This window comes from Rana temporaria, chromosome 6 (assembly GCF_905171775.1).
Source record: "Rana temporaria chromosome 6, aRanTem1.1, whole genome shotgun sequence".
Taxonomy (NCBI): Eukaryota; Metazoa; Chordata; class Amphibia; order Anura; family Ranidae; genus Rana; species Rana temporaria.
In genome coordinates this window covers 220,377,805-220,390,480 of record NC_053494.1, presented here as the reverse complement: position 1 = coordinate 220,390,480, position 12,676 = coordinate 220,377,805, and the positions used below count along the sequence as shown (strand labels likewise).

Below are 12,676 nucleotides of genomic sequence, written 5' to 3'. Positions count from 1 at the left end.
GTCGCCCCCCCCCCCACCTCTGGCCACATGCAGTATTGCATGCCATTGATTTATTTTCGTTTCCATTGACTTCTATGGGGAAACTCGCATTGATATGCGAATACTTTGGATTACGAGCGTTCTCCTGGAACGGATTATCCTCGTAATCCGAGGTTCCAATGTAAATACATTTATCATTTCCCTCAAGAATTCCACAAGAAAACAAGATCTGTACAGAATGGCTTTTATTAGTTAGAAATGCAATAAAACTGCCTTACAAAGGCAATAAAATCAGGGTGCCAACAGAATATAATATACACCATCCCTGCTCCCAATATATCCCCTCTCTGCTGTGTCCAGGACTGTATCCCCTCTCTGCTGTGTCCAGGACTGTATCCCCTCTCTGCTGTGTCCAGGACTGTATCCCCTCTCTGCTGTGTCCAGGACTGTATCCCCTCTCTGCTGTGTCCAGGACTGTATCCCCTCTCTGCTGTGTCCAGGACTGTATCCCCTCTCTGCTGTGTCCAGGACTGTATCCCCTCTCTGCTGTGTCCAGGACTGTATCCCCTCTCTGCTGTGTCCAGGACTGTATCCCCTCTCTGCTGTGTCCAGGACTGTATCCCCTCTCTGCTGTGTCCAGGACTGTATCCCCTCTCTGCTGTGTCCAGGACTGTATCCCCTCTCTGCTGTGTCCAGGACTGTATCCCCTCTCTGCTGTGTCCAGGACTCGGCTGTCACCGGGAGAGGCCAAGGAGGAAAAAAAAAAAACATAAAAACAGGCAAAACGGAACCAAATCCAGGAATGGGCGTTGTTGGAAGAATCAGACGTTGTAGTCGGGGGACTTGCTCTGCGGCTGCCTCAGTCGGATCTGGAGGGTGGTGACGGCCCCGACCGTCACGTGGAAGAAAAGCTGCCACACATTGCGCAGTTCATGCAGATACAAATTACACAGACAGATCAGTCCAAACGCCAAAAAAGATTTCATGTTGCGCCAACTTGTGCCGTATACAAAGAGGTAACACTGGAAGACAGAATACAGAGAGGGAGGGGTGAGGGGGGTCCGTATCAACAAAAATACAGCGAAAATTTTGAAAAAAATTTAATATTTTTTACTTTTTGCTATAATAAATATCCCCTAAAAAAAGATATAAAATTTTTTTTTTTTCCTCAGTTTAGTCCGATACGTATTCTACATATTTTACGTAAAAAAGTAAATAAAAATAAATCGCAATAAGCGTTTACTGATTGGTTTTGCGCCAAATTTCTAGCGTCTACCAAATAGGGGATAGTTTTATTGCATTTTTATTAATATTTTTTGTTTTTCTAGTAATGGAGGTGATCTGTGATTTTTATCGTGACTGCGACATTACGGAGGACACATCGGACACCTTTGACGCTATTTTGGGACCGTTGTCATTTTTACAGCGATCAGTGCTATAAAAATGCACTGATTACTGTAAACATTACACTGGCAGTAAAGGGGCTAACCAGGAGGGGGCGCTGTAAGGGTTAAGTGTGCCCTAAGGTAGTGTTCTGACTGTGGGGGGGGGGGGGGGGCGTGGCTGGACGTGTGACATCACTGATCGTCGTCAGTAACACAGGGAACAGACGATCAGTGACAGCCACACTAGGAAGCACAGGGAGAGGTTTGTTTTCACTTGCCTCTCCCTGTTCTTCAGCTCTGTGACCCGATCGCGGGACACCGGTGGCGATCGGGTGCGCTGCTCCCTCGGGGACGGTCACTGAGAAGAGGACCGGGTCGAGAGCGCGCCGCGCTGCGTGACCCACGGCTGGGCTCTTAAAGGGGACGTGTGATTTGAATAAAGTTCCTTCCTTTTTCTGTTGGAGACTGCAGCGTCGATTGTGCACTTAACCACTTGAGGACCGCCGCACACAGATATACGTCTGCAGAATAGCACGGCTGGGCACAAGAACGTACAGGTACTGTAATAGACTCAATTCCAGGAGACATGTTCTATTCTGCCGCTGAGCCAAATTCATGATGATGTGAACATGCAAGCAGAAGCATCATGAATTCGGCTCAGCGGCAGAATAGAACATGTATCCTGGAATTGAGTCTATTACAGTACCTGCACGCCCTTGTGCTCAGCCGTACCATTCTGCAGACGTATATCTGCGTGTGGCGGTCCTCAAGTGGTTAAGTGCACAATCGATCAGTGTGTGTGTGAAAAGCCTCTTCATGCCCACGGGGGGCTTGTTCAGACTGTGGAGAGTCAGGTGCAGCTCGGCAAGGACTAGTTCTCTCTCCATCAATCAGCGTTTCCACAGTAGAGAGCGATTGGCAGGAAGCCAAACCTTCAGGTTCCTAAGATGCAGGAGAAGAAAAATCCTCTCCTCTCTTCACTACAAAATCAATGTCCTTCATTCTTTTCCTCCATAATATCCTCCGGTAACGGAGGCTCCGCCTCTGAGCCCTGGACGGGATCAGGGGGGAGAGACAATGTGTAGAGTTTCTGGCCTCTGGAAGCCGAAGGTTCTAGAAGTGCAGAATTTCTGGAAGAATTCAGACACAGGGGCCAAGGCTGTGTGGTGCATTCCTGAGAGGGGCCCGGAGTGAGATGAGAGGGTGCAGTGTCAGGACAGGACACACGGGAAGAGCAATCCCCCCGAGCGGAGTTCTGAGTCACCAGGAGGCCGCCTGTAGAACGCATGCTATCTGCGCATTATCTCCCAGGCACGTGATCCGCCAAGTGAGGGGGTCCCCAGTGGGGTACTCAGGGAAGAGAGTTCAGAATGGATGGGGGGGTTTGTGTGTCCAAATACAAGAGCCCTATAAGCAAGGCGCTGACCGTGTTCCTGGGGCAGCAATACTGTAGAACAGGGGACTCCAAACTGCAGCCTGTGGGCCGAATGTGGCCCTTTGCTTGCCTTTATCTGGCCCTTGGGGCTCTATTCCTTCCACTGACACCAACAATAAGGTACTATTCCTCCCACTGACCCCAGAGATAGGGAACTGATTCTCCCACTGACACCAATTATGGGGCACTACTCCACCCATTGACACCAGAGATGGGGCACTATTCCTCCCATTGACACGAGAGATGGGGCACTACTTCTCCCACTGACACCAATTATGGGGCACTACTCCACCCATTGACACCAAAGATGGGGCACTACTTCTCCCACTGATACCAATGATGGGACACTATTCCAACCACTGACACCAATTATGGGGCACTATTCCTCCCACTGACACCAATTATGGGGCACTACTCCACCCATTGACACCATTGGCAACATGTCAGCTCCCTCGGCGTGGGCCAGGTGAGATACCGACGCCTCGTTCTAAGGCAAGTATTTCATAATGAGCATGCATACTAGCTCATTATGCCTTTTGCCTTAAAGGTGTATAAAAAAAAAATTTTTGGGGGGGGGATGTTAAACAACCGCTTTAAGAAGTAAAAGAGTCCATCTTCATAAATACACCTCATTGTTGGACTGAGGTGGAGGCGGCAATCACTTACCTGGTAGAGGCAGGCGACAGTTCCCAGGAAGAAGGCGATAATACAACTGACATCATCATCGCTCTGGAATACATAAAATCAATGTTATTGACAGCGGTCTGTAAAACGGTTATTGATCATTGGTCGCCCGTCACCGACCAGGGGTCGCCTTTGTCGACCTGGGCTCGCCTGTCACGTCACTGACCAGGGGTCGCCCGTCACATTACCAACCTGGGGGTCGCCCGTCACATTACCAACCTGGGGGTCGCCCGTCGTGCTACCAATCAGGGGTCACATTAATGACCAGGAGTTTCCCATCACGCTACCAATCAGAGGTAACATTACCGACCTGGGGTCACCCGTCACGCTACCGATCAGGGGTCACATTACTGACCAGGAGTCGCCTGTCACGCTACCGACCGGGGTCGCCCGTCACGTTACCGACCAGGGGTCGCCCATTACGTTACCGACCAGGGGTCGCCCATTACGTTACCGACCAGGGGTCGCCCATCATCGACCAGGGCTTGCCCGTCACGTCACTGACCAGGGCTCGCCTGTCATGTCACTGACCAGGGGTCGCCCGCCATGCTACCGATCAGGGGTCACATTACCAACCAGGGGTCACCCGTCATGCTACCAATCGGGGGTCACATTGCCGACCAGGGGTCGCCCGTCACGCTACCAACCGGGGTCGCCCGTCACATTAGCGACCAGGGGTTGGCTGTCCTGTTCACATTTTAAACATGTTTCTTTTTAGCGCATCATTTCTTTATCTCGGCCCTAACACCACCTGTCTGACCTCAATCCCCAACTTACGCGTTTTCTTACTTTTCAATTTTGCGGCGCACGAAACAACAAATATAGGAAATGGAATGGGATAGATGACAGTGTCAGCGTTTGTCCAGGAGGGGGAGCTCTGGCACCGTCGCAAGATAATCTGTCTTCTTCAGACTTCCATATAAAGAGGGTGAGGCGGCGTGCGCTCCGGTGTATAATCACACATACATCAGCGTGGGACTGAGCGTGTCCTGCTGGCTAATGACCGTGTAGCGCCGCTCATTACCGCACGCAACTGCCTGCGCTTGTCACCATATTTAATTGGTTCATTAGAGGCACAATGAACTGGCAGGTGTGCGCAGCGCTCAGTGTGAGAACCGCGTGCGCTGATTTCCAGAAAACCTTGGCGTAACGTTAACCTCTGCTCAGCCAGGATGTATAATCTGTATCATGGAAGGACACGGGAGCCAATGTATGAAGACAGATCCTGCGGGATTACACAAGGACACATTTCATTGGCTGTAGGCTGCAAATTCACTGTAAAGGAGCCACATGTGGCCCCGCTGGAACCTGCAGCTCCTCAGTCTATACCTGACAGGTGTACTCAGGACTCAGGAATAATGGGGCCCCTTACACAGCTTCAGGCATGGGCCCCCTGGAGCAGAGAACCGGGGGGGGGGGGGGGGGTGCCGCCTGAAATCCTGAACTGAGAAGCGGGGGGGGCCTTAACAATAAAAAAAGAAGAAATAAAGAAAAATCTAAAAAAGGGGGGTAGCCATCCGGGGCCCTGGGGACCTCTGGGCCCTTTAATAAAAATAAATAAAAAATATATAATTTTTTTTTTTTAAAAGGGGGGTTGCCATCTGGGGCCCTGGGGACCTCTGGGCCCTTTAATATATATTTTTTTTTTTTATGAAAAGAAATTACAAAAAAAGGGGGGTTGCCATCCGGGACCTCTGGCCCCTTTAATAAAAATTAAAAAAAGAAACCTCTGGGCCCTTTAATAAAAAAAATATATATAAAAAAAAAAAAAAAAAAAAAAAAACATTTATATAAAAAAATATATAATCAAAAATAAAAAAATAAACATTTATAAAAAAAAAAGGGGGGGGGGTTGTCAACAGGGAACCTGGGGACCTCCAGACCTCTAAAAAAATAAAATAAAAATTGGCCCTTTAATAAAAATATATTTAAAAAAATATATTTTTTTTATAAAAAATAAATAAAAAAAAGGGGGGGGGGGGTTGCCATCTGGGGCCCTGTGGGCCTCCGGAACCCTAAAAAAATATATATATATATATTTTTTAAAGGAGGTTGCCATCCGGGCCCCTTACAGGTGTAACTGCCTGTACCCCCCTGATGGCGGCCCTGGGTGTACTAATCATGCTTCAAGTGAGCGACCCCTTTCATTAAATTCCCAGAATAGCGAGCTTGGCGTTTCTAGAGCCTCGGCCCCCAATGGAGTTTCCCCCAATGGTAATCAATACAGATTTACCCTCCTTTGTGGCGGGAACACCCTCCACTCTTCTGAGGCTTTCCATTCGATTTTGGAGGGTGTCTGTGGGAATTTGCGCCCATTTGTGAGGTCAGGTACTGATGTTGGATGAGAAGACCTGGCTCACGTGTTGGGCCTCACGTTGGGCACCAACAAAAAAAGACCAGGCTCACCATCAGCGTTCCAATTCACCCCAGAGGTGTTCAGTAGGGATGTGATCCGGGCTTTGTACGGGACACTCGAGTCCCTCCACACCAAACTTTTCATCCCTGTCTCTATGGAGCTGGCTTTGTACACAGGAGGGACAGTCATGGTGGAACAGAGAAAGGTCTTCACCAAACTGTTACCACCAGGTTGGAAGAGCACAATTGTCTACAATGTCTTTGTATGATGGAGGATCACCGGGACCCTTCACTGGAGACATCTGAAGTCATTGGAGGTTCATGAACCTTTGGCCATATAGTGCCAGGTGTAATGGTCAGATCTGTCCCTCCCTTATACCCTTCATAGGGTCTGTCCCTCCCTTATACCCTTCATAGTGTCTGTCCCTCCCTTATACCATTCATAGGGTCTGTCCCTCCCTTACACCCTTCATAGGGTCTGTCCCTCCCTTACACCCTTCATAGGGTCTGTAGCTCCCTTACACCCTTCATAGTGTCTGTAGCTCCCTTACACCCTTCATAGGGTCTGTAGCTCCCTTACACCCTTCATAGGGTCTGTAGCTCCCTTACACCCTTCATAGGGTCTGTAGCTCCCTTACACCCTTCATAGTGTCTATCCCTCCCTTACACCCTTCATAGTGTCTGTAGCTCCCTTATACCCTTCATAGGGTCTGTAGCTCCCTTACACCCTTCATAGTGTCTGTAGCTCCCTTATACCCTTCATAGGGTCTGTAGCTCCCTTATACCCTTCATAGTGTCTGTAGCTCCCTTACACCCTTCATAGTGTCTGTAGCTCCCTTATACCCTTCATAGTGTCTGTAGCTCCCTTATACCCTTCATAGTGTCTGTAGCTCCCTTATGCCCTTCATAGTGTCTGTAGCTCCCTTATGCCCTTCATAGTGTCTGTAGCTCCCTTATGCCCTTCATAGTGTCTGTAGCTCCCTTACACCCTTCATAGTGTCTGTCACTCCCTTATACCCTCCATAGTGTCTGTAGCTCCTTTATACCCTTCATAGTGTCTATCGATCCCTTATATCAGGGGCGTCCAAACTTTTTTCAAAGAGGGCCAGATTTGATGAAGTGAACATGCATGAGGGCCGACCATTTTGCCTGACATTCTTTAAACCATTAAAATTCTGTCTGTGTTCGTCTGAGCAACTAATACACGGCCCAACAAGAATTCTCCCGCCTTTGTGGCTGTGTGTGGTGACGATGAGCTTGGGCGTGTTATTTGGATATATATCTTTTGTGGCCCCAACGAATCCCTGAGCCCCGGTCAGGACTGAGGATGAGCTTGGGCATGTTATTTATATATCAAATTTATCAACAACCATGAATGCAGCCTAATCAGTGCCCATCTGCAGCCTCACCATTGCCATGAAAGCGGCCTCACCATTGCCATGAATTCAGCCTCTCCATTGCCATCAGTACAGCCTGATCGATGCCCATCTGCAGCCTCACCATTGCCATGAAAGCAGCCTCACCATTGCCATGAATTCAGCCTCTCCATTGCCATGAATTCAGCCTCTCCATTGCCATGAATTCAGCCTCACCATTGCCATGAATGCAGCCTCACCATTGCCATGAATTCAGCCTCACCATTGCCATCAGTACAGCCTGATCGATGCCCATCTGCAGCCTCGGAGGGGACGAACGCCAACAGATTACATACAGGAGAATCTCCTGTTTACTCGGCGGCCTCTTTAATACAAAGTCCCGCCTCCTATGATAGACAGAACAGTCCTCCAATGGCAGCCCCAAAGAAGGGACTTCCTTTTAAAGAGGCCGCCGAGTAAACAGGAGATTCTCCTGTATGTAATCTGACGGCACTCGTCCCGCCCCATCCCTGTTCCCACCGAGGCAGCGCTGGGGGTCACCAGTCATCTCTATGATCGTCGGCGGCCCGGGCGCGATGTTATGACGTCACGCCTGGGTACCGGAATGTAAACAAAGCCGCAATCGCGGCAGAAAGCATGAGATCCGTGATTTTTTTTCCACGATCTCAAGCTTTCCAGCCTGGAGGAGAGATGTGGGGGGGGGAGGGGGAGGTCTTATTGACCCCGCCTCTCTCCATAAAGAGTACCTGTCACAAACCATTCCTATTACAAGGGATGTTTACATTCCTTGTAATAGGAATAAAAGTGATCAAAAAAAAAAAATAGTGAAAAAATAAAATAAATTAAGTAAAATAAACGCCCCTATCCCCAGTAGCTCGCGCCCAGAAGCGAACACACACTTAAGTCCCGCCCACATATGTAAACGGCGTTCAAACCACACATGTGAGGTATCGCCGTGTGCGTTAGACTGCCAATTCTCGCACTAGACCTCCTCTGTAACTCTAAACTGGTAACCTGTAATAAAAAATTAAGCGACGCCTATGGAGATTTTTAAGTACTGAAGTTTGGCGCCATTCCAAAATGGTCGGCCCTCGCCATGTTCACTTCATCAAATCTGGCCCTCTTTGAAAAAAGTTTGGACACCCCTGGTTTAATGCAACGGACACTTATAAAAGTATTTTTTTTTTTGGGTGGGAGATGGTACAGCACACATCTGCCCGTGGTTGCCTTTGCTCCAGAATGATTCGAATCCCACAACACAGGACACACGAGGGACATGTACTGTACCTGCAGCAGGCTCTCCAGTGCATGGAAGCCACGGATGAGATTGAGACCGGCGCACAGCAGGCTGAGCAGGCAGGAGATGATCCCCGTCATTGTGACCGGCTCCAGGCGTTGGTGAGGAACTGGGGGGGGGGGGGGGGGAACAGAGACAAGTCAGGTGACGTGTATGACAAAAAGAAAGAAAGAGTCCTTTTTATTATAAATTAATCACATTTGTAGTAATCAAAACAAACAAGGAGGGGGCGCCAGCTAATTGTAGCAAAAATGAAAGAAAAAACAAAACAAATAGCAACTCAATGGAGATCACTCGAATGGAAGATTCCACTGCAGATAGGGGGGGGGGAAGCACTCCTGGGCTCAGGGCCACTACTATAGCGGCCAAGTCATAGAGAGGCGCTGGAGACGGGAACAGGAAGCGCTGGAAATCACCCTGGAATGCACAAGGGGCGTGGCTACATGTTTCAGAGCATCACGCTCCTTTCTCAAGCAGTGATTGGCTGGGGAGGAATGTGAGAGTCATGCTGCCAGGGACCCGTGGGACTACAAGGTCTGGCTGGGCAGCTGCCAGTGATCTATTGGGCTACAAGATCTCCACCTCCAGGGTGGTTGCCAGCACTTCCTGTTCCAGTCACCAGGAGGCGTGCCTACGCGTTTCAGAGCATCATGCTCCTTTCTCAAGCAGTGATCGGATAGGGGGGAACATGAGATTCGTGCTGCCAGGGATCTATTGGGCTACAAGATCTCCGCTGGCCAGGGTGGTTGCCAGCGCTTCCTGTTACAGTATCCAGGAGGCGTGCCTACGCGTTTCGGAGCATTGCGCTCCTTTCTCAAGCAGTGATTGGATGGGGAGGAATGCGAGATTCATGCTGCCAGGGACCCATGGGACTACAAGATCTGGCTGGGCAGCTGCCATGGATTGATGGGACTACAAGATCTCCACCAGCCAGGGTGGTTGCCAGTACTTCCTGTTCCAGCCGCCAGGAGGCATGCCTACGCATTTCAGAGCAACACGCTCCTTTCTCAAGCAGTGATCGGATGGAGAGGAACGTGAGATTCATGCAGCCAGGGACCCGTGGGACTAAATGATCTGCCAGGGATCTATTGGGCTACAAGATCTCCACCGGCCAGCGTGTTTTCGAGAGCTTCCTGTTCCAGTCTGCAGGAGGCGTGCCTACGCGTTTCAGAGCATCACGCTCCTTTCTCAAGCAGTGATCGGATGGGGAGGGACATGAGATTCATGCTACCAGGGACCTGTCAGACTACATGGTCTGGCTGGGTAGCTGCCAGGGATCTATTGGGCTACAAGGTTTCCGCTGGCCAGGGCGTTTGCCAGCACTTCCTGTTTCAGTCTCCAGGAGGCGTGCCTACGCGTTTCAGAGCATCACGCTCCTTTCTCAAGCAGTGATCGGATGGGGAGGAACGTGAGATTCATGCTGCCAGGGACCTGTGGGACTACAAGGTTGGCCAGCTGCCAGGGATCTACTGGGCTACAAGATCTCTGACCTGGCCAGGGTGGGATCCCAAGGCGGATTATCCTACATTCGAGTGATCTTATGGTTACTCCACAGTGAGTTGCTATTCGTTTGCCTTTTACTCTCTTCACTACACTTGACACGCCGGCTCCTTGTTTGTTTTTATTTCTGGTGTGGCGCCCTCGCTGAGGTTATTCTCGGAGGCGATTGGTTGTCGGGTGACACAGATCCGTTGGAGTCACAGGCGTGGAAATCAATGATAATGAAGAGAAAGGAAAAGAATGGCAGACAGCGCATGTTGTCACCGTCGCCTCCGTGAGGGCGAGGAAGCCAAGCGGAAGAAAACTCTTTGTCTAAATCACTGGGGTGGAAAGATTGGAACAATGGAGGTAATGAGGTGTAGATACAGGCCGGGGGGGGGGGGGGGGCCTGCGCAGCCAGGAGCAACAACACGAGACGGGCCCCCGCGTCACGCCAACCACTGCTCACTTCAACAGCTAGAGGACAATGTTTATAATAAGGACGATGTTTATAATAAGGACATTACTCGGGGAAAACAGTTTTGTAACAAGCAATGAGGAACAAAGAAGAAAGGGATCCCTGCAGAGCACGGGAGCTGAATGACGTCAGATCCTTAGGGGGGGGGGGGGGGACATCGCTTCCCTGGCGAACTCTGCGTAGGTTCCACAGCCGCTTCCATGTGCTGCTCTGCAATACCTTACCGCTTCCCTGGCAAACTCTGCAAAGGTTCTACAGCCGCTGCTCTGCAATACCTGGCCGCTTCCCTAGCAAACTCTGCATAGGTTCCACAGCCGCTTCCACGTGCTGCTCTGCAATACCTGGCCCAGTGGCGGAACTACCGCCATAGCGACCCACGCAGGCGCTATGGGGCCCGCAGCCGAGTGGGGCCCGCCGATGGGGAGGCAGATCGGTGCGCTGTGACAGTTACAGAACCGATGCTGTGTTTCTCTCCCTCCTGTCGGCAATATTTCTGTCACAGCGCACTGATCTGCCTCCCTGTTCTAGCCACATGTGATCCTCTATGTCCTATAGGTGCCTGGTCTCCCCCCAGCGCTGCCTGCTTTCCTCTCCCTGAAAGCTGGGGGATTCGTCAGGACACTGTGAGAGCGGGGGAGGGCTTGCCTGCCTTAATGCACAGGCACCTCTGTGAACTGCCCAGGGGTCCTAGGTGCATGGGGGGCCTTTGAAGTTTCCTCCCAGCAGGTTCGGGCAGCAGTGGTAAGCGGTCTCCTCACGTTGGCTCTCTTCTGCTACAGTGTACAGGTCAGTTCTGTTATCTGGCTGTGTCTGCAATGCTCTCTCTCCCTGGCATCTTCCTCCCCTCCTCAGACACTATCTGGCCGTCCTGCTCCCTGTCGTCCTCACACAGATCCATTCATCTTTGCCTGTCACACTGCTCCTCTCCGATGCTTGTTATCTCTCCCCCTCCCCTCCCTGACTTTTCCCTGCAGACACTTTACCTTCACAGGTGTGTGTGTGTGTCCCCCAGGATCTACAAACATTACAAATGTCTGGAACCCCCCCCCCCCCACCTTGCACACCCCCAACACTGTTTCTTTACTAGGCAATGGAGATCACTCCATCTCCCCTTCCTGCCAGACAGCCGATTTACTTTTTATACTATGGCTATTTATTACCAGCTGAGAGTATGCCCCATGCCCATCTCTGATTATCCCTCTCCAGTCTCCTTGACAGCGATCTATCTGCCCCATCTCATACCCACCCCCACTTTTACCCCCCCCTTTTTCTCCCCTACCCCATGGTTCTCATTCCCACCCCATTTTTTTTTTAGGGCTTAAGGAAGAACCCCGAGGTGGAGCATCTTACTACTGCTGCTTGTGTGGGTGAGATGTGTACTGTGTACTGCGCCAATCCCTGCTGACCCTCTTCTCCTATTCATCCCATGTGATTGGCGCAGTACACATCCCACCCGCACAAGCAGCAGTAGTAAGATGCCCCACCTCGGGATCCTTCTTTAACCCCTGCAAAGCACCAGAAGAGAGACAGAAACTCTGATGGGGAAGGAAGAGGGGAATTGTCTTTCCTGTTGTATATTTAGCCCAGTTCCCCTGTAAGTTTATACGTTTTTTTTGTGCTTGTGTATGTTAAAAATGATTTTTGTGGTGTATTGTTAGCAAAAATATTTGTTTTGATATTTTTTTAGGGGGGCCCTGTCAGGTAGGCTGTACGGGGCCCCGTGATTTCTAACAGCAGCCCTGGGCGCTGCGGCAACACAGGGGTGAAAAAATCCTCTCTACTGTCGCTTGTCAATACAGAAGCGCTGCTGTATTTACAAGTGACAGCGCTCTCCTCCCGACAGCCGTTTAGAACCCTCTCTGCTCTACAAAACACAGTGTCTATCTATCTCTATGTGAAAGCAGAGAGGGGAGGGGTGGGGGGTGTACACAGGCAGGAGCTGCTCCACTAGGGTGACCACATTTCCAAACTACCATTCAGGGACACCCCCCTCCCAAAAATCAGGCGGGATTTATGATTTCTCCAATCACAAGAAGGGGGCGGGGACTGTGCTCCTCCAGGCATCCCCGGCCAGGGCAAGTACCGTCAGTGAGTAAAGCGGTGATGTGGCGGCTTTTTTTGGGGTCATCAGATTGGCCCGAAGGACGGCTGTGTCAGTTTCATTGCGGGACACTGTATTGTCCTGGAAAGAAGGTGCCCGGGACAGAC

General features: G+C 50.5%; 1 protein-coding gene across 1 annotated transcript in view; it reads right to left on the bottom strand.

The window, feature by feature from the left end:
- Positions 1–207: 207 nt before the first annotated feature.
- Positions 208–12,676, bottom strand: part of SEC22A (SEC22 homolog A, vesicle trafficking protein) — a 41,627-nt gene continuing 29,158 nt past the window's right edge. The window contains exons 5-7 of the mRNA XM_040358295.1: positions 8,502–8,620; positions 3,466–3,528; positions 208–1,001 (exon numbers count right to left, since the gene is read on the bottom strand). Of these exons, the coding sequence (XP_040214229.1) occupies positions 801–1,001; positions 3,466–3,528; positions 8,502–8,620 (383 nt within the window). The 3' untranslated portion in view covers positions 208–800. The remainder of the gene's footprint in view (positions 1,002–3,465; positions 3,529–8,501; positions 8,621–12,676) is intronic.